The sequence below is a fragment of the Rhipicephalus sanguineus genome, chromosome 3, assembly GCF_013339695.2.
Source record: "Rhipicephalus sanguineus isolate Rsan-2018 chromosome 3, BIME_Rsan_1.4, whole genome shotgun sequence".
Taxonomy (NCBI): Eukaryota; Metazoa; Arthropoda; class Arachnida; order Ixodida; family Ixodidae; genus Rhipicephalus; species Rhipicephalus sanguineus.
Window position 1 is genome coordinate 126,964,886 of NC_051178.1, and position 23,224 is coordinate 126,988,109.

The 23,224-nt window shown below is 47.7% G+C and overlaps 1 protein-coding gene across 1 annotated transcript in view; it reads right to left on the reverse strand.

Annotated features, from left to right (window-relative positions):
* Window positions 1-18,681: 18,681 nt before the first annotated feature.
* Window positions 18,682-23,224, reverse strand: part of LOC119385825 (guanylate cyclase D) — a gene marked incomplete in the record, with an annotated part of 132,668 nt that continues 128,125 nt past the window's right edge. Inside the window, 1 exon segment of the mRNA XM_037653202.2 lies at window positions 18,682-18,807. Coding sequence (XP_037509130.1) covers window positions 18,682-18,807 — 126 coding nt within the window.

A 23,224-nucleotide genomic window follows, 5' to 3' on the forward strand; every position in this document is an offset into this window, starting at 1 on the left:
CGACATCGGCAGCGTTGACCCGATGAATGTAAAGAATAAAAATTAGGATCCCAGCAGGAATCAAACCCAAGCATTCTTCGTGGCAGTCAGGTATTCTACCCTAGAGCCACGACAGGTCTTGAAGGCGTACAAATAAAAAAAAAAGTTGTACGACTTCAAGTTTTTATCAACTTGAAGGCGTACAAAGAAAAGCAATAAGGTTCATTTTTAACAAGTATGGGCCACATAAATCACCTACGGTGTTAATGGGAACTGCTGGTATCGATACTCTTCAGTGCCGAGCCAGAATAGCTAGACTGAAATTTATGTACTTACTTATACATAACAAAGTAAATATTGATGCCACAAACTTCATCACAAGCTTACAAACACGCCCTACCAGACATAACCATACACAGATGCTCACTGAATACGCCTTCCATACCGCCTGTTTCCAAAATTCATTTTTTTCCATTGACTATAAGAGAATGGAATAACCTTCCCCTACATATCATAGAAAGCACATCACTAACACAGTTCTTAACTGCACTTGAAAGCGAACCTTGAACCCTGTTAGATAGTTCTGTTTTTTCCCCCTCCTATTTATGTATGAAACTGCACCTGTCACCTGTTTGTTCTTAATGCATTTTCTGCTCTTATTTTTTCTTTTCCTATACCTGAAGCCCACAGTATGCATTTGTCGCCTCGCGCTAAAGCACCACTGTGTTAAAATGCTTACACCATGGTCTCGCAATGTTTTTCTTTTCTTTTTTCCCGTTTTCTCTTTTTTTTCTTTCCTCGACTACGGTTTTATTATGCGAACCTGTTTTCTTTATATTCACATACCATTAATCGCTCTTGTGTTGCACATTCTTTGTAATTATTTGTTGTTTCCATTGTATCACAATTTGTGTTATTTTGTATTCAACTACTGTATATGCCCTCCTGCTATGATCTTTTTGGGATTGGCAGTATTTACAAATAAATAAACAAATACAATTAAACTCCAGTGTTATCGACGTGCCTGGTAAGCCCACGATGTGCACCCAAACTACTACACTTACAAAAACACGTAGATCCACCTCGTAACGCTTGGCTCAAAGCCAGAAAATCCAGCATAGAACTACTCGCTGACTGCTTCGCAAGAAACCGATTTCCACAAGGTGTGAAATCTGCCGACTAAAAAGAAAAAAAATCTAGCTATAAAGAAATGGTCTATTTAAGCACATACATGTGCTGCTCAATGTAGCTTGGTCCACAACAGTTAGAAGCTATTTTACTGAGCTTAATAATGCAATGCAGTATGGTGTAGTAGCAGCAGAAAACATTATGTGCGCAGTATGGGTTAGTCTGAAATGTTTGGCAGGGTTGTGCATAGCAGCTACTTAATCTACACAGTACACGTCGGTATGCTCCAATGACCACTCAAAATTACTGTGGTAGCTGAAATGTGGTTTGCAAGCATGTTCAGTCTTCTGTGTTCAGCTAGCCGCGGCCTATCGGGTATGTGCCACTTTCCGCCTGCACAAAAAAACTATCGTCATCATAACAGGGTATGTGCCACAGAAGTTGGGTAACTCCCACTCTCACCACTGGTCCACCAAAAATGAAGAAGACAACAGTTAACCCAACAAACGGGTATGTGCCACGGAAATTTGTGTGGCCTATCAGAGAACTATCATTATCATAAATGGGTTTGTGCCACAGAAATTGGGTAAATCCCACTACTCACAACTTCCACTAAAAAGGAAGAACGCAAGAGTTAGTCCAACAAATGGCTGCGAAGCGACGGCGGCAGTGATGAAAGACCGCATAACGACGTCTTGGCGCACGATCGGCGCAAATTATGAGATTTTTATAATAATGTAGGAGAATGTAGCAGGTTTCACCTATTGGCACAGTTTGCCGCAATCGGCGCCGCTATCACACCCCTGCGTATCTATATCTATACCTTGGCGCGACTATGCCTAAAGGAAGCATATACAGTAGCTGTAATGCGTGCTTTAGTCTAGTCACGTGTCACTTTTCAGATTTCGCGGGCATTTTTTATCAACCCGCAAAAGTGAGCCCGCTATACGTTGTTGCAAATAGCGCCGTTACGTAATTTGAAAATCCCTAAATATGCCTCATTCACATTTTGATAATTATATAGGTGAGTGCTTGTCGAGTAACAAGTATAATTATCACTAAATAATGAAACTTCAATAAAAAAAATTAGTAGTGACTACTCCAGTGTACTGGGAACCAGTGTTGCGGAGTTGCCACTCCGGAATTGGAATGACTCCGGAATCATTCTACATTTTCGCGACCCCGGAATGGAATGGGGACAACGCTTGGAGGAATGGAATGAGAATGGAATTAAGCGCCTTTTGCACGGAATGGAATGGGAATGGAATTACATCTTTTTTTTCCGAAAATAGAGCACGTTTTCGTCTACGCGCTGTTTTTCAAACTTCACACATTAGTAAGTCAGAGGCTCAAATTGAACAATAAAGCATATATTTTTGAAATGGCTTGGTTGATTACAAGCACTGTACATTTATAAGCAACGCGCCTACTACAATTCTGTCCTTATATAGACTATGTTGCTCCGGAGTTAGTATCTGTTCTTCGCGTAACCGCCGCTCTATGCCGTTGGTATCCGTCGTGCGGAACTACGGCGGCGGCACATACCCGTGTTCGCATCGCGAAGCAAGGAGGGCATTGGGGCGGAACGTATTTTTCTACACCCTTAATTGCTACTACTGTAATATCATGCTCAAATTAGTCACGTAGGCCTGAGTACATGTTTTTTCGAAGTCGAATGCCTCAACGCATTCTCTAGGTCCGCCTTTAGTTAGCCAGAGCCAAAGGTAGGCGTGGTGTAAAAGTGTGAACGATCTGCCAATTTGTGAAAGAAAAACCGAGGCATAAGTTAGTGTACAAACAAATGCATTATCTCAGCAGATATTGAATGGAGAAAGAAATTATCTCTGCGCGTTGGTTCCCATCGATACCCCCTACACGAAAGTGGCGAATACTCTATGCACAGCCTGATCTTTATCTCACGAGTAGTTTAGTACCTGACACACGTAAATAGCCTTTGCGACAAGGGAGACATTACATACCTGCGCACAGGCGAACACAGAAAGTTCTTTGCACCCCATCTATAGTTGCGAGGCGTGCTTGACAAGTGTGAGTGATGACGAACAGTGCGGCCCAGTGTTCCGTATTCGATGCAAAGGCACAAGGTGCCCGAGCAGTGCACTGTTCCAACTAATGCCAGCAGGCCTAGAGGGTTTTGTTCCCCATTAACCAAATCTTCGTTTGCTCCATATTGACGACCGCTCCAAACGCGTGGCAAAACTGCTTACTCTTCTTGAACACTACTTTTGTGAGCATAAAAATACGCTATGTTGTCATTTTAGCATTAAAACTCATCTTCTTCACTACAACATTAACACATTTAAGCTTAAACAATATTAAAACGTCACCATTCGTTCAAACATGCTGACTGTGCAAATACTATAGGTAGCTGGAGAAATGCCCCTATGGGAATTAGTAGGGTGGTTGTACTGCACAAGATATGTCACCAAGCTATATACTATCCCTCGACTTTGGTAAAGTGTTTTGCCTACTTTTGCAGTTCCTAATGCATCTGATGACATCAGCTTTATGGGGCGTTCATTCTCAACTCGATAAAACTATCAAGATGCCTTTCCTACGTTGAGGAATTAAAGGAATGGAATTGAACTGCCCGGCCATTCCCGGAGTGGGAATGGACCCAGTTTTTTCATTCTGAGGAATTGAAAGGAATGGAATTGCGGCGCGTTCTAATACCCCGGAATGGAATTGGAATGGAATGGAGGCGCCCATTCCGCAACACTGCTGGGAACAATATGTACTACGCGTGTTCCACGTAATGCCCTCTCTATCTTTGTCTGTTTTTTTTTTTTGAAATCGAGCTGCGTGATAGTTGCGACACCCGGTATGAAGGCATTGCTTGGTAACAATGATAGGAGTGCACAGGGTGTTCCTTTAGGGGGGGGGGGGGCAAGTTTCCCAGCCCCCCCCCCTTCCGCTAGATCTAGTCGGAAAGAAAACAAGCTCTACAATGCATGCAAAAACGAAAATTAAGCGATGACGTGCTTCTGACAACGGCCTTCCATTGGTCCCCGCATATCCTTAGGTTTGATTTATTGATTTCTATTTACACAAGGTGGGTAGTAAACAGTTATTTGAACGCAGCATCAGGGGTCCTCTGCCGCCATTGCCGTCAAAAAACATGCATGGCCATATACCTGCAGAGAGGACTTGTCAGTTTGATCTGGAGAGCGGACTTGTGTCAGTTTCCCTCTGTGCATTGCACCACCCGGTAGCTCCATGGGCCAGGCAGAAATAAATTTTTATGAGACAAGCAGCGCAATTAGAGATGAAAAATCAGTTAACAGGGTGTGTCGCTGGAGACTTTTAAAAGCGAAGCATTTCTTAGCGAACATTTGGCACTTTGTGTGTTCCTATCTATCTATCTATCTATCTATCTATCTATCTATCTATCTATCTATCTATCTATCTATCTATCTATCTATCTATCTATCTATCTATCTATCTATCTATCTATCTATCTATCTATCTATCTATCTATCTATCTATCTATCTATCTATCTATCTATCTATCTATCTATCTATCTATCTATCTATCTATCTATCTATCTATCTATCATCCATCCGGCGAGAACAGACATTGGTAATTGATATGCGAGAGCGTTAAGACACATGAAGCGATGGGAGCCCTAGGCGAACGACGACATGCCCGTATATCTATGGGAGGTGCGAGCGCTCGGTTTCAGCGCGAGTTTCTGTCTCTGGAGATTGGGTATTCGTGTCGTGTCTGTGACTGTCTGACGTATAACTCGAACCTCTCTGCGCTGAGAAGCAACCTAAAGAGGGGCGAAGCATGTAGGGAAGGGTGTTTCAGCTTCACTAACGTGAAACCTGTGGAGGCGCGAAGCATGCAGTGTGGGCCGGTGTTTCCCACAGCAAAATCACTGCTAATGGGCAATGAGACACAGAAGAAAGATTAGATACAGAGACCCGCAGTCCGCTATTAGTTAACGTGCACGCTGCGAATCTTTATTGTTCAACTACGCACAAGAGAAATCTCCCACCGGCATTACATTGCAGGTCAAGATCCAGTGCCCATTGGTCGCGAGATTGAACAGAGTCGGCGCCTAGCGGCGAACGGACGAAACCCCGAAGAGTGGATGCCGCTGAGCCGTGGCCGCTTCAGCAGCATTGTATGCGGTGTTTGTACTTCGCGAACTTAGGATGGAAGTTGACGACGACGGTTTGGTTGGCGGGGAGTAATCTGTCAAAACCTTATTCTTTGCTGTTTGCAACGGAAATTCGTAACGTGAATCGCTATATTTCGTAAATGCATCGATGCGAAAAGCATTTGCTTGCTGCGACCACCCAATATGCGCTTGTCGCCTTTAACGTGTTGTGAGGCTAATATGTGTTCTCTTTTTAGTTTCCAGTGCCCTTGCCTTTGAGCACCATTCCTAACCATGTTAGGGACAGTGTCAGGTGTCTCGTTGAAGGCGATGAAGTCATTGCAGCGGGTCACATTATTGAATGTAGTGCCATCGCGTTTACGTGCTGCTCTGACGGTCCTGTGCACATTATTGCATTCGTTTTGCAGTCGTCCGGGCTTACAAAGGATCCACATCGAGTCGACCTGAAGTTGGCCGGCGAAGCGAACATAGCAGAATTGAACGGCACCTGCCCTGCGGAGAAAGTAGTGCCAGTGTCACAAGGCCACTTTTATCGCGATCAGGGTCACACGGTGACTTTTAGCAGTGATCCGGCCCAATCGGAATCCCGACGTTCGCGTTCTACGCATCTCGGTCTGACTGACGTCTGTGCCAAACTCGATCCGGATAGCTACGGACCTTGCAGCAGCGACCATTGTTGATCTGTATCGAGCAATCCTATCGGTATTGGCCCTGATCGCAATCAAAAGTGCGATCAGGGCCAACCTGTTCGGATGTAGATGGTCGCGGCACTTTTCGCGATTTGTTTACATCATGCTAAGCTGACTTTCCAATTCGGGCTTTGCTAATCCCTTACTTCACATTGTTAAGGCGAAAGCCTTAGATGCCTCACCATACTCGAAAATTGACCGTCGGCGGCGTCAGCACGAGCGATGCAAAAAATCATCATCACGTGATGACATCACGCCATGAATTCACAGAGAGCAAAAGTTTGTGATGTCATAGTGGCGCCATCGTATGACATCGCCGCTCTGTATTGCCTCCGTGATCGGCGACCGATCACGGAGGCAGTGCAAAACCAGGTGCGCTGTAGAAAGCTGTAATCGCACGGCGGCATCATGACGTCGCACGCGCCGAATTTTGTGACGTAACTATGACATCACATGCAGTGATGTCATGCGGTGACACCATCACGACATAGCAGCTTTGCACTGCCTCCGTGATCCGCGACTGATCACGGAGGCAGTGCTAAACCAGGTGAGGTGCAGAAAGCTTTCACGCGATGGGGGGAGGATCAATACATTGACTGAAGAAAAAAACGCCAGGCCTGCGAGGAAAGCGCAGCACAGTCACATCGAAAGCTGGAAGAGCGGCATTTATAGAGCCCGTTGTAAGATCTCTTGGGGCTATAATACAAGTACGCTTGCAAGGTACTGTTGGGTAACAGGTGTCTTTGCGACTGCTTCTGCGCATAGCTGATAGACGAAGCGATGAAGGCGACGGTGACACAAAGGGGTCATGAAGCACCCCTTGGCCTTGTTGAAAAAACACATCCTGCGGAAAGCTGACACGGCTATGAACTGCTCTGCCAAATATTACTGTCGTGCGCGCCGTGTAAAGGCCACAAGCGGAGCGCGAAGTTGCCGTTTTCTCAGGCGCCCTCTTTTTAAACAGAGGCCGGTTCTCACTCTCGTCGGTGGTCTGGGCGTCTGCCCGTTGACGTCGCGGATCTGCCAGTTTACGTCGCAAGAGACATAGCATGCTTATTGGCAGATAGCCGACGTAAATCGAGAGCGGCGTTCGGATCAGATGCGCTTCTTGCCACGGGGTGCCGCCACTTACCAGCGCCGCACTCCTCAGTACACGGTAGCCGCACTCGCGCACGCGAATCACAGCGGGAGAGCGATCGCGTTTCATGACGCGCGCTGACGTAACTTCTTTCCCCCATGCCATCCCTCCATGTGTAGCTTCCAGTGCGCTCGTCGGCACGAGAAAAGAGAGAAAGCGCTGAAAGCGTACGACAAACCCCCGTAACTCCGCTCATTCTTGACGGATTCGAGAAATTTTTGCGGCAATCGATTCGGGAGGCAGTAAACTCCGATACTGAGGTTATTAGATCATTACTTGGAAAAGTGGTTCATGACCCCTTTAAGGCAAATTTATATTCGCAATGCCCAAGAACTATAGGTGGCGCGCCGTGCTTTTCAGGATGGCGCCCGGAGGAGGGTCATCCCCTTTGTTAGCATAGGAACAGATAGGACGTGCGGACGTACGGCCCGTGCCACTTTCACCGGATGAAGTCATGAGCTGCGTTGAAATGGATATGATACTAAAATACTTTCCCAAACCATGGAAAGTGCTAAGTACCTAATTATTTGCTGCGGTGTGAACGGTTATATTTCAGCTTCGTTACCGTGCATAACGATGCTTTGCGAAATACCGTGCGTGCTACATAAAATTGCATGAACTATAATTGACGTATGAGGTGAACGGCACTCCGAGGTAGTACGTGCCGAGCCTGCCTGACGGATTCGCCGCAGTAGTAGGCCGCCAGCGAGTAGCGCCATCGCTGCTGCACGGCGCCGCACGTTTAACGTGGTGATGGTTTGCAAACATATTACGCCGTCGTCATTGCTTGCGCAGTCGGGAACGCGGAGTTACGTCTCCAACGGAACACAAGCATTTAACATTCCATTCAGTAGCGCTTGTGTCACAGCAATGCTGAAACTCTAGCCGTGTATTTCACTTCACTCGCATGTTGCAGGTTCGATCAGCACGATCGAAACATGAATATTAAAAAGAATGCACACGTATGCTTTTCAGAACGTCGAAGAAGTTAGCCGAGAGGCGTGGATTGTGGCCGTGACTGCACGTTCCATCGCTCTAACCATTTCACTTCGCTGGTCGAACTCGAGCGTGTTGGCGGCATGCGGCGCTCCATAATATTCACAATAATTATGCTACATAAAATGCACAAGAGGAACTATGCATTTATTTTGATCTCGCTCAAGGATATTATACATTAAATACAAACAAAGTGACTTACGAGCGTGAAAGAACGTTAACGCACGAGGGGACGTGAAGTGCAACTCGCTCCTCGTGAGTTAGCGCTGATCGTTCATCGTCGGTGTCACTCTCGGTGCTTTCTCAGTCTTCTACGTCCAGTGAAAAATCCTCGTCGTCAAGATGGCTTTCTTTCAACACAACTGCTGAAAGCAATCTGAAGAATTCCCTTCACCGAACGACTTCGACCACCACGCGTCACCACGTTTACAATTAGACTAGGGTGCCTTGATGCCCGCGCGCTCCGCTGAGGGTGAGGACAGGCGCGTCGTCTGCTACGACGGCCGCCATTGCGAATCCCGCCGCAGCTCGGCAGCATGCGGAACGCGCTACACAAAGCGCTTGCGGTGCGCGGATACGTCCAGAAATAAGTGCACGCTAGTGAGCTTTCTCTTTTCCTTTTCTTTTTTGAAGCTTGGGCAGCTTTTATTGCTGTTGTTGTCTAAATGTTTATTAAGGAAGCATGTAATTCATGTAAGCTGACGGCCTGTGCATGAGACCGTTATGATGAAAACCAATCCTCTTGCTTAAGCCGGAAACGATAAAGTCTAAAGCCTTACTTAATTTTCTCGTAAGCTCTGCATTCCAAATGCACAGACAATCGTCTAAAGTATTTGTATACATGTCAGCAGCAGCAGTATGTGTATCTGAACACACACAATTTAGTGTTGCGAAGCTACCTAAGCGCGATTAAGGTGGCTCATTTTGCTGTCTGCAAACAATTTCCTCGTTTATTATAAATGGCATCGTACATATTGTATACAGAATAAAGGGCCGAGGGGCAGTATGGTGCGAATATCCTGCTAAAATGAAACGAGAGCTTCTTTATCATTATTATTGCTGACATTTCTTGCTCACAATCTGTAGCCGCTACTGTATCGGCACTCGAGTTGCACCTTGAGTCCTTATCGAAACGATGAATACGTTGTTGAGTAGTATGCCGTAAAACTTTGCATGCGCGCAGTATCAGTGCGTTTTTCCTTCTTCTTTTTGTATCTTTTTCTGTATCTGCAGGTTTTCTCGCATGCCCAATTGCATGCACATATCATTGAGTGTTTCCAATACTGTTTTACACTTTGTGCGGCAGATGCACGGCGTCGTTTATTTGTCTCTTTTAATAATATCTAGGGTTTTACTTGCCAGAACCATGATATGATTATGAAGCACGCCGTAGTGAAGGGCTCCATGAATTTTGACCATCTGGTACCTGCACTGACATCGCACAGTACACGGGCCTCTAGCATTTCGCCTCCACCTAAATGCGACCACCGCGGCCGGGACCGAACCCGTGACTTTCGGGTCAGCAGCCGAGCTCCGTCACCACTATACCACCGTGGCGGACGTCTTTTTTTAAGGCGAAAGCCTTAAATGCCTCATCAAACGCGAAATTTGACCGTCGGCGTCCCGCGCCTACGGCGTCAGCGTACCACAACGTTGGGGACGAGGGATGCAAAAAATCATCGTCACGTGATGACGTCACCATATGACGTCATCATGGCTTCACAAATTTTGGCGTGACGTCATATGATGCCGTTATCGCATGACATCGTAGCTTGGTCAAAAGTGGGCAGATCACGAAGGCAGTGCAAAACCACGTGAGGTGCCTTCGATCTTAGAGGCAATGCTAAACCGCGCTTTGTGCGCAAAAAACTGAGAAGAAGATGGCTTTCGCTTTCGAGCCGTCTTAAGCGAACGCATAAGGGAGCCTGTGAGTTTTTATTTCATTAACTGGTTTTCCATGACGTACTCATTGTACAACTTGACTTTGTTTCTTGTATTTTTTTACTGACATAACGTGTCTACTGTAAACAATGCTTCCCCGTCTTCTTGTTGTTTTCATGCGTCTTCTTTGCATAGACGCTTCGCGAGAACTGTTTGTATGCGCATTCCTGTATGAGCCTTCAGGGCTTACATTATTAATAAATAAATTATGCTTGCTCAAAGAAATAAGATACTCAATGTGTGTGTGTGTGTGTGTGTGTGTGTGTGTGTGTGTGTGTGTGTGTGTGTGTGTGTGTGTGTGTGTGTGTGTGTGTGTGTGTGTGTGTGTGTGTGTGTGTGTGTGTGTGTGTACGTGCGTGCGTGCGTGCGTGCGCGCGCGTTAATATCCAGTGTGCAGGCCATTTATTTGTGCGCATTAACGCTGCGCTTACAGAAGCAATTACACAAATAAAACGCTGATTACATAATAAAACATAACTGCATGCCACTAGTCTATTCGCAGTGATCGTAAATGATTGAAAAAACAGGAACTGCGTAATTATTTAAGACAGGACGAAAATGTAACCTTGAAACACAGAAACACGGAAGGATAAAAACATTTAATGCACACATACATACATGGGCATCAGACCAGCACAGAAGGCGTACTTGAGGAATATAAAAAACAAGAACCCGCCGTGGTTTTAGTTATGGTGCTTGACTGGTGACCCGAAGGTTGCGGGATGGAATCCCTGCCGCAGCGGCCCCATTTCGATGGAGGTGAAATGACAGAGGCCCACGTACTTAGATTTATGTGTACGTTAAAGAACAACAGATGGTCAAAATTTCGGGAGCCTTCCACTATATACGATGCCTGTCATAATCATATCGGGGTGCTCGGGACGTAAATTCTCACAAATAATTATTATTAGGAAAAAAGAAGGATCTGATCTGCAGACAAACACGCATAATATATTCCATGATACATTTCAAATCACAAAAATAGCGAAAGCAAAAATCAAAGGCACATACAGGACCAACCAAGTGCAGTAAAGAATGTTTGCGAAGAAAAATGCAGGATTCATGCACACGTCAACCAAAGCATTTTGAGCATGTAGCTGATATTAGTGTGCCCACTTATTGCGCAAGGTTAACACCGGCAGAATTATTCTTGCATGTGCATTCGAAATACCGACCGGAAACTTACGCTGCAACTGCAAGTGCATAATGTGTTCTTCGGATGCCGCTTGTCACGTTTGATTTTTACTGTCCAAAGAAACATCGTATCTTCTAAAACGATACAGCTCCCAGCGTTTCTGGAATGATTGGTGCACTGCGGCACGCAACACCCGGCCATGGTGACGGTAGCGAGCGCATAAAACTGGAGGGAAACGAGCACCGACCCAAAAACAGCGCGCGCGCCACGCACAAGTGACCGGGCGGGGGATTCAAAATGGCGGCCACGCTGCCGCCAAGGCCGAGGAGGCGGCATCTGCCCTTTCAAAAGCTGACACCACTCTAAGCGGGGGCGCGCGCATCGAGGCACTCTAAATTAGACAGACGTCTGGGCGCGGAGAACATTTTGCTCCGAGTCCGGCCAACAAGCAAATCGCTTGCAGTGTGCTGCCACCTATCAACAAACGTACAAAAACAAGCGGCGCAGCGCTAGCTATGAAACCAACACACTGACGAAGGACGGCGTGGAAAACGTTCGCTCCACGAAAGGCGTGGAGCAGATGCGTTCTCGAATGATTGAAACGTCGCTCGCACGATTCGTAACAGCGGTTTGCTGACAAAGGTTAGAGGCCCTATTTTAATGTATCGCCAACTTGAGATCGCTCAGTTATAGAAGAGCACATCGCGACCCCGTGCGACCTCCCGCGTACAGTGTTATGGGATTCATGCACTACAAGAAACACTGACCAATGCTATATGCAAGTAAAACAGGGTGAGCTTCAACTGCATATGTCAGACGATAACATCTAACTAACCTACGTGGCTACAGAAAGCCTCGCGAAGCTGATAGTATGTGTACGCTGTGGGCTAGCATTGAAAGCGCGAGTTGCCACGTATTTTCACGAAAAATTCGTGTCTCGCAAGAACGAATCAGTTCTCGTGTCGCGGAGGGCCCGGTTTGTTCACTGATGCAGGGAACATGCAAAGTTGTAGTGTTCTTTTCTTGCCAACGCGTTAACACTGAGGCTAGCACAGCCGAACAGGGGAGCGACTGTGTAGTGCTGCCATTTTGTCGCCTACTAACCCTCCTCGAGAGGACGCTCCTTAATTCCGCCTGGCGGCGCGACAGTCCATGGGCATTGCGAATACATATAGACGATTTTCCGCAGCGGCGCTAGGGTCCCTAGCGGCGCACGGGCGCTGCCATGTTTGATCACGTGATCGTAACTGGCCTTCCCCCAGCCATTTGCCCCAACCAACGCATTGGGCCAGCGAAGCGGCCGTGGCCGTACTATACAAGCTGGTTGCTGCAGGGTGTAAGCGTCACATGCTTGCGCAGCAAAACATAGTTCTACATGTAATCGCCTCAGAGTTGAAAACGTTGAGACATTTGCGTTTGTTTGGTACGTACCACGCCACAACGATAAGGGATATGCTTAATCTGCGTCGTATTTATGGTGCATGTCTTTAATTGTTGTATTAGCAACCGCCAGTAGCTGGGGTTACAAGCCAACATGGCAGCACCCATGCAGACGCGACACCCCGCTTCGATCCGAACTCGCGCTTGCTACTCGCCCACTGTCCTCACAGCAATAAATAAATGGCAAAATCGGCCATTGCTTTGTGTCAGCTCACGCTGGAGAAGAAACGTCAGGTATGCTTTGCGTTTATTATTGCGATCAGCTGTGTTTATTTAGCCATGCCTGCTAAGCCTTGTCTCGGACAATATGAGAATGAATCTTGGAAACACTGCAAAATACCGACGAGTACATCGCTCTCGATGCTTCGGGACGCGAATATAAAGTAAATAAATGCGTAGGTTTTGAACTTACGGGCCACACAGCGCAGGACGACCACGTGATAAATTCGAGGCGGAAGGAAACTACATCCACAGGTGCCGCCATGTTTACTTTTCCGGTGCTGCCGTCTGCGCCGTCTGCTCGCTTTTACTCGTGTGCGCGCAGACGCTATGGGAACGCCGAGCAGACGACGCGACGCGGATGGAGACATATTGAGCAGCGCTGCCAAAGGCCACGGCAGGGGCATGGCCATGGAGACGGCCACGGTAGGGGGACGGCCAAGGTGCGGTGGCGCCAGTGGCGCCATCTAGTTTGATTTAATAAACCAGCTGCGGAAAATCGTCTATAAACAGAGGCGTTACATATTCGGCGCTGGGGCCGACCGCTTATTGGACTCGCACAGAGGTGCGACGACGACCCGGGATTTCTTCGCTCGCTGTCTCTCTCTCCGCGCAGCTTGGTTCTTATAGCCCTGGGCGATCGCGTGCATCAGCCAGTAGTTCGAAGCCTCCAATCAGGAACCGCCGTTGGTCGCTGGCTCGAACCGGATCTGCGGATGAGAGGGCTTGCCGCAAGTTGCGTGAGAAATTTCCGTCGGTTGCGTCAGACGCATCGCCGGAGTTGCCGGGGATTGCGTAAGACTCTGGCCTCGTTGCGTCAGCTGGTGTTGACGCTGGTTGCGTCAGACGTTATACCAGCTTGAATGCCTTGTCGAATCAAGGAAGTTTGGGTTGGGAGCCCTGGCATAACAGCACCCCCGCCGCCAGACAATGCGCCGGAAAGACGAGCTGCTTCCACGTGGCTCGGATTCCGGGCGCGCTCGTTCTCCAGATTCATCCAGGTTCACCTCCAGGGCCATGGGGACATTTGGCTCCACGCTTTGTTCCGTGAACAGATCCCAGTCGCCAGGCCGGATCCCGGCTCCAGTGGCTTGTCGCCAAGATGTGTCGTCTTGCTTTGCTCGTCTCTTCTTACGATGTTTGGTATCAGCACTTGTTGATCGTTCTGCAACTTGTCAAGAACGGTCCGACAACAGACAACACACGACACAAGCAAGTGCCCTCGGTCACCTGACAGAACAACAGACCTAAATAGAATAATATATTCCTAACTACGTTTCTGTCGAAATTTTGTTCCCTCTATATCAAGAGGCACATGTGGGACACCAAAACTCTTAAAAACAGAACTCAAAATATCGCACGTGTAACAAACGCAATGAAACAGAATTCAAAATAATGTTGGCCCCTTGAGATCACTCAGGACGGAAGCGCTCAGCTGAGGCCGCAATGAGGACAAAATTTTGCCCCAATTTGCCAGCAAAAAACCGAAAGGATAGCCGAAGACGGCACTGATTAGAACGCGCGACTCAGTGCCTCTGCGTTCGCGTTTAGCTTTCCTTTCTTGCAACGAACGTTCAAGTTGTGCTGTTGGAGTATCATGCTCCACCTCAGTAACCGGCCCCTTTTGGACGACATGTTATTCAACCGGGTTAGAGGGCAGTGGTCCGTTTCGACCACAAACTTGGGACCGGAGACATAACAGGCCAACTTTTGAACGGCCCACACGAGGCAGGCACATTCCTTTTAAGAGGTACTATATGCCTCTCCCTGCAGCTCAGTTTTCGGCTTAAATACAAAACTGGTCTTTCGTGGCCAGTGCCATCTTCCTGGTACAATATAGCTCCCATTCTGCGATCACTCGCGTCGCACTGAATGATAAAACCCTTCGAAAAGTCGGGTGCCATGAGAACGGGCTTTTCGCTTAAGGCTTGTTTAAGCTTGCAAAACGCATTCTCTTTCTCTGAGTCCCATGTCACTTTAACTGGCTCCGACTTTCGAAGTGCGTCAGTTAGAGGGCTGGCAATGGTAGAGTAGTTTTGCACATAATACTGATAGTATCCCGCTAGCCCTACGAAAGCCCTTATCTCAGACTTTGTGGTTGGCCGTGGATAGTTCACGACGGCGGCTACCTTGATCTCTGAAGGTCTACGCCGGCCACGCCCCACAACGTGTCCCAGGTAAGACACCTCGCTGCATCCTAGGTGACATTTAGCAGGTTTCGCTGTAAGACCCGCTTCTTTCAACTTGTTCAGCACGACTCGTAAATGTTCGACATGTTCTTCCCAGCTGTTCGAGAAGATGGCGACATCGTCGAGATACGGCAGTGCGAACTCGGACAGGCCATTAAGAACGCGGTCCATTAGACCCGAAAAGCAATAAGGCGCAGTTTTCAGTCCAAAACTCAGCATAAGTGGACGATACGTTCCGAATGGAGAAACGAACGCGGCGTAGCGGCTAGCACGCTCGGTAAAGAGGAACCTGCCAATAACCTCGCACGAGGTCTAGCGTGGAAATGTAGTTTGACTTTGACACTGTTTCCACCCTTTCCTCTAGATTTAGTATCGGATAGGTCTGGTCTAGAGTTATGGCGTTAAGGCGCCGATAATCGATGCATGGCCTAGGATCCTTTCCCGGCACTTGAACCAATATTAGAAGACATGTATAGTCACTCTCACCCGGTACTATGACTCCCAACTCAAGCATTTTATCGATTTCATCTTTCATGATCTGCTTCTACACAGGGGAACATCAATATGGCTTACTACGGATTGGTTCCTCACATGTTAGCTCGATGTCGTGTTTAATAACCGTCGTTTTTCCGGGACGGCTGGAAAACACGTCTTTAAACTCAGAAACAATCCTTCTCAAGTCCTCCTTCTGGACTTGACTTAACCTTGGCTCCAGGTTCAACTGTTCCAACATCACCTCTGAACCCCTTTCGCTTACATCACTAGAAGTCAGAATTTCTGCTCCTTCCTCCTCTGAAGCATTCAAAAGTTGATTTACGACCGCCTGACGTTGAACGTACGACCGCTTTCCTAATTTCACTTCGTAGTTGGTATCGGAAAGCTTCGATATTACTTTAGCGGGCCCCTCCCAATGAACCTTCAGCTTGTTCTTCTTGGAAGGCCGCAGCAACATTACCTGACCTCCCACTTCGAAGGTACGTTTTTTTGCTGATTTGTCGTAGTATTCTTTCGACAATACTTGCGCTGCCTTCATGTGGCTCTCCACAAGATCTGTTTTTCCGAGCTTTGAAGGAGGTCGAGAACATAAGCAACTACATTCGGGTCCTCATCATATTCCTCCCAGGATTCGCGTAGCATTCGCAAAGGTGTTCTTAAGCTCCGGCCATATACAAGCTCTGCGGGGCTAAAGCCAGTGCTCTCATGAGGAGCAGACCTCAAAGCAAACATAGCGGGAGGAATACATGCTTCCCAGTCGGATTTGTGCTCATAACAAAGAGCTCTCAGTATACGTTTCAGAACTGAATGCATACGCTCTACCGGATTAGATTGCGGGTGATAGATCGAACTGTACACCACCTTGATTCCACATTTATCCAAAAAGGTAGAGGTAAGGCAACTGGTGAAGACGCTGCCATTGTCGCATTGAATTTCAGAAGGAAATCCGACACGCGCGAATATCGAGAGCAGAGCGTCCACGACGTGAGGAGAATTGAGCTCCCTAAGAAGTACCGCTTCCGGAAATTTCGTTGCCACACAGAGGGCAGTCAGGATGTATCGACAACCTTGCCTTGACTCCGGCAAGGGCCGAACAATGTCGATTACTAGGCGCCGAAAAGGTTCTGTTATAACTGGCACAAGCTTCATGGGTTCCTTTCACTTGTCCGTGGATTTCCCCACCCTCTGACAAGTGTCGCAAGAGCGCACAAAGTCTTCGGTATCTTTCCAAAATTTCGGCCAGTAAAACTCAAAGGAAATTCTAGCCTTGGTCTTCTACAAGCCGAGATGCCCTGCCCACGCGTTTTCGTGCGCAAGTTCCAATAGCTGGCGACGATACTCTTGCGGTATGAAGAGCTGCTCATACCTGCGACCTTGTACATCTGTGTAGCTACGGTACAATAGCCCAGATTTCTCATAAAAAGAAACATTCTTTTTCTTTACTCCCAATTTTACTCTTTCCATTAGCGCTTTTATCGAGATGTCTTCACGCTGCTCTCGAATGAGCGTCGCTCGATCAACCCTCGACAGCTCACACGAACTTTCAGCTACAGGCTTGAGCGTACTGGCTACCTCGCCCAACGGCGCCACTTCGGTTTCTCCGTCGACGGAGACGACACTACCCGCTTCAGCTGCGGGCAGCTCTGACACGCGGTCCCTGTCAAGCAAGACGCGGCCGCGGTGCCGCTGTAAAGCACAAGCGGGACGGGTAAGATGACCGACCACAACACAATTGTGCTCGCACTCACCTCTGCTGCTCTCTGAGTTTGGCAAGGCCTTGCTGCGAATAGTAGCGGTCATTCCTCCATCGGGCCTGCCACTGGGCTGTGGTGTTACGCGCAGGGACTTCTTCGTTCAAAAGCGCTACCAGCTCCTGCCACATGCCGTCCCGGTCCTCCCCCGTGAACGACGGCTCCAGCGGGCACGACAGCGTCGCGACCTGTGGGTGCTCTTTCACAAAAGCCAGCAGAAGCTCCTTTTGACGACCCGACACCCGAGAACCAAGGCAGACGTTGCGGTGGTACGACATTTTGAAACACTGCGCCACCCGCTACTTCTCTCCTTTTTTTTCGCGTGCCGACACCACCTAGCGACAACGTCAAAAAAAAAAAAACGAACATTAATAAATATCATTACTCAAAGCTGTTGCTGTTTGAGAAAGTGTTTGAGCTTGAGAAGAAAAAACAATATTTTTCTGTAAAGTAATATTTATTAAAAGGCGAGAAACACTTCGTTTTGGGGCATACGGTCCCCGTGCCGACGACACAGGATGCGCGTCTACTTCCAGAAAGCTCTCCGCTTCACAATTGGCTGTCCTCTTCCTCTCGGCGGTTCTCGCCGGGAGAGCTGCGACCCTCCTCTCCCTTTTGTGACGTAGGCACCACAGAACAGCAGAATGAACGCGAACGAACAGAGATCTCCGATCGCCCCCCTGATACTTCGGCGTTCATCGCAGAACTACCAGAACTCTCTCTCGCCACACGGGGAGCGCCGAGGTGGTGGCGCCCTCTCTTGCGCTCAAGGAAATGGAGCGTCACGACAGCCGACGATGATGCACGCCGCGGCAGCAGAAGACGATGACTATGCACGCCGACACGCCGAGACCCTAAGGCGCTTCGCCCCTAAAAATGACAAAGATCGGGCTGAGTAAAGATGCAGGGCAGAATTGCAGACTGCCCTCTCCCCCCAAACCCGTGGGCATAGCTATGGGAACAAGCGACAACCGAGCCTTGCACGCAACATGTTTATATGAGCTCGTTGCACAATGCTCAATACCAGAAGAATGATGGCAGCAAAAGCGTGTCCGTCTCAGATGGAAGGCGGCGAGTTCTAACCCGCTACCGATTGTCTAGTGTCCCAGGTTTATCCGCGCGGATCGTCTCGAGTCGTGCAGTCGGCCGTGAAAAGAGGCTGCACAAATGCGCTTCCTTCGCAAGAGGAGCGGAGTGACGCGTCATCCGGAGGGTTTACAGTCGTGTTTGTAGGAGATTGCCAGAGGCGTGGTGCGTGCTCTGGTGCTCTGAGACTGAAGAACTAGGGTACATGTTTCTGATGTGAGGTACTGTGTAGCACTTCTCGATGAACTACACTTCGCCTTGGTAGCGTAGTGGCGGTCATCGTCACCGGCAGTATTTGCATTGCCTGATGGCGCATGCATGGTCCGCATCCGACCAATGTCGCAGGTGCGTCAGGACACCCTTATCAGGAGATCACCACCCGCAGTAGCAAGGTAAGATGACATCCAACTGTTGGAGGTTGGCTCTCGCATCGAGTCTTCGCGGAATGTGTGGTCACTCAATTCGTGTTCCAGGAGCTGAAACGAGTGTTCCTCACCACTCGTTTCATAAACGATGGCCAGCTCTCAGGGGCCGTGGAGTAGACTCGCCGCATTCGCGCGGTTCAGAGATTGAGCACATGGATCAGGGATATTGAGCGGCCTGCAACGTGATTCCGTCACGCTTCAGCGCAATAAACACATGACAATTTTCCCCAGGTAGAGAATCTGGGAAGATGAAAAGTTTAAGCGCTGGACATCGTTTTACTTACCGCTCCAGTCTAGTCCAAAATGACATGGAAGCTGAACCTAGAAGTTAGCGTCGCCCAGTAGCGCCCCAACACAAAGCCCATTAGAAGTAGCTAAATTGGTCCTAATTTTTGAGGGGTGACGCATATTTACAACACCGCAAAAGGGAGGCACGTTGGCTCTCTTGTTTGTCACACGACCGTTATGAAAAGCTCACACATAATTTTCCGACGTCGTGAGCCATAACATTACGAAAGGGCATATATGCCATACAGACGCGTAGTGGGCATGTCGCTTCTCCACAGAATGATGAATAATGGTATAGTGGGTACTACTCTACTTTCGCAAAATTATGATGATTTATGGTGCAGTGGGTACCTTACAAATGTATAGTTGTAGTAGTCGCCCCAAGAGCGCTTACAAAAAGGCCGTTCCACCAGCTTACTCTGTGATTGTGCTGCGCTTTCCGCGCATGCCTGACGTTTTTTTGTCATTGTTTATATTATTCTGTGCATTTCTGTGCAGTATATAAACATCTCGCTTTTTTCCCCTACTCTGGCCCCGTCTGCTTTCGTACTGCGTCTGCTTGCGTACTGAACGTCCAACAACCTACAGTTTTGTCACTCCCCATCGATGACTCCTGACTAGTGATGCAGAACTATTGGTAAATTGACTATCGATAGTATCGATAGCTTTTCTGAAACTATCGATAGCGCTACTATCGACAAACTATCGATAGTGCAATCGGTAGTACCATCGTTAATAATACTATAGCGATATTACTGCCACTCGTATTTATTGCTTTGTTTTGACGTATTCTGGTTTCACCCACAAAGACTGTTAGCAACATTTGACGCAGACCGCGCCGTAATGTTTGAGAAACTTCACAATTGTTTGAGATCATTCTGTTCAGATTACGCGCCGGACGCGAATAGTCAAGTTTATTCGAGAGCTTACGCGAGCACCAGCGATAATGCTGGAAGGTATGATGACTGATGTATAAAGGACGTCGAGTTCCACCGATGATCAGATTACTCAACGGCTGACGACTGCTCCCACCACTATCAGTACGCAGCATGTATCGCTTGTATTTTGAGTTTTGATATTCTGGGCAAAAGTTCGCCCAAATAAAGAGCTCCATATTTCCCAGTCTTGCTGCAGCGTTCTTCACCGTCACAGCCACGTGACAATACTATCGATAGTGGTGTGAATAATGATGCCGTTGAATAATGATAGCCTACTACCAGCTTCGCTTAACTTATGAGCAATTTTTAGCAGAGAAACTAATTATTTCCGCAGTGAAAATGGCGGAATATATTCATCAATAAGTTCGTATCCAAGAGCAACCAGCTACACCTTACAATTAACTTCTTGATATTTTTTTTTATTTTGAAATCATAAAATGCAATATCAATTTGAAGCCGCGCAGTCCCACCACATGTAAAGGCTTTCTTTCCGATACAGCTGAACAGTTTGACTTTATGATCATTTGTCAGCAAAGCACTCTGGTGAAGAACACAATCATGTCAACTTCCTTGCCCTTCAGCCTGCTCCTCCGGCTCCCCTATGTACCACACGCGCGGGGAAGGAAGTTTATTCTGCAGTGAGTCCGCGCTGTGGATTTTATACTATCCATAGTACCATCGAATTTTTTACTATCGATAGCGCTATCGATAGTATTTTTCACCATCGATAGTTTGATAGCGACTCAGCTATGGATAGTATCAATAGTACCATCGATAGTTCTACATCATTACTCATGACACGTAGGTTCCCCACTTGTTAGGACGAGAAGTAAGGGGGGGGGGTGAGGGAGGGTTATTGTCAGATGTCAGTGTAACTCTCATTAAAGGAGGCAGCGAAAACAATATCGTCGTTTTTTGTAGTCAAATTTGGAAGCGTGTCTACGCATGATTTCTAGCACAAGAGAGAGAGATAAAAGCGAAGGAAAGGCAGGGAGGTTAACCAGGTTGTACCCGGTTTGCTACCCTACACGGGGGGAGGGGAGGGGGAGAAAAAAGAATAGAGATAGCGAGGAGGAAAGAGGGAACAAGTAATACGCGCACACACATCAGTGTTCACCGCATACACACAGACAGTCACAACGGAGAAATATTTGACATCGGTTCCTCTACGAGATGTTAAAAAAGGCTTGCAAGGACTGGCTCCAAGGAATCGAGAACTAGCAGAGCGCATTGAGCTGACGGAGTTGTCATTCCGTTGAGGAGAGTGCGCATCGTGGTCATGAGAGACCTCAACACTGCGAGGACTTGTAGGTTCTTGTCGTGGCAATCATCTGTGGACGATGAAACACACTGCGGGGCATTCTGCATCGGCTCTTTATGAGTGCGCAATGGTGGCAGCGAGGGCCACGCGACAACCGCCGCCGCTTTCAAAGCTTCTGCGTCTTTCCGGCACTCCAATTGTGATGCATTGGGTGGTGGTGGTGGCGGCAGTGGTGGTAGCTGTCGCTTAAGGGAAGTCTGACGATCTGTCGGAGTAGGAGATCGCGTTGTCCGTCCAGATTGGGTAGCAGTAGACTTAGACCTTCGTCGCCGACGCGAGCGTCGTTGTCTATTTCTCACCACATCAGCAGCACGAAATCTAGCACAAAATGCAGCTAGTAATTTGGGCTGCTAATGTATTCCGACCAGCGGGGCATGCATCCCTCTGTGGGTGAGGAAAGGGGGAGGGGGGTGGAGCGCATCTTGATTCACTTTTTAACTCACCACTCTGCCCTTAACGTTGCTATAATGCCTTTAGTGAGGCCGGCGAGCTCCATTCCAGAAATACTCCATTTGAACACACCCTTTTTTTATTGTCGGAGAGGCAAATCCACATCGACGAAGCTGCTAGAGACTATAACGTACATGTGGCTTTGCCAAAATTGCTTCCTTCTGACGATGATTGTGCCTCGAACAGTGGTCTGTTGGCGAAAGCATGACGAATATCTTCTGCTATATATGTATGATCTGGCTAGAATAGCTTGATTTCTATTGCGCTGTTATTTTGAGCTCCCTTAGCTCGGCGCTTTTCAATACTACAACTAGTAATAATTTTTCGAGTTTTGCGCACCCAAAGCCACGATATGAATATAAGGCACTCCGTAATGGAGGGCTCCAGAAATTTGGACCGCCTGGGATTCCTTAACGTGCACTTAAATCAAGGATGCTCGTGCACTTGCACTGGCCTCTAGCATTTCGCCTCCATGAAAATGCGACCGCAGCGGCCGGGATCGAAGCCACGTCATTCGCGTCAGCAGTCGATCACCGTAACTACTGTACCACGGCGGCGGCTAACGCTTTGCAAATTTTGCTAGTTTGCTACTTTTTCTAGTCATTCATAAATGCAAGCATATGGAGGTCAGCAAACGTCTATGTTTAATACGTATTCCACGTAGCCACAGGTGTCTCTGTCGGAACGTCGTCGCTAAAGTGACTTTAGTCGTCGCGTGACCCAGTAGCGCAATTATTTGGGATAGGTGGTGTTGAAAGATCTTGCGTGATAGTGGATCTCACATCAAGCGTGTGAATGAATGTCTATACAACTCTGGAAACGAAGAAATATATTAGGAGCTCACTCGCAAAACTTCACGTCGTCGAACTTCGCTCCTTGTTCGACCGTCACTGGCCGTCAAGGATACACGTCCTAATTTTCCTCACCGGTAGTTCATCATAACTAGATACTGGATTTCAGGTAAATGCCCATTTTGTTACTTGCGTTCCTGTCACCCCATTTTGATTCATGAGCATGAATTAGAGGTTAATGATGATTGTTATAGCGTTTCTATAGTGCCTAAAAACGGCTATTTTTGGCGTTTGCGCCTAAATGCCTATAAGTACCTATAAAGGCCCATTTGCAAAATCGGCGCCTTTTCGTCTCAATCGTCTCAAACGTGAACGACAGCGGTAAGCTCTTGGGAGAATGAAACCTGCATACGGTCTTTTTGCAAAGGAGTTTCAAGCACCAATAACAACCATGTGGAAAAGATTTCCTCATCAAACTTGTAGAGCGTTGAGGAAAACACTCCCGTCGATGCTCAGGCCACGCGATAGCATAATTTCTAGAGCCCGTTGTAAACTCTCTTGGGTCTACTAACACAAGTACACATGCAAGGTACCCACTACCCAAAATCATAATTTTTGTGGTGTTGGGAAGTGCGTATTACACCATTATTCATCATTCTGCGGAGAAGCGAGGCACCACT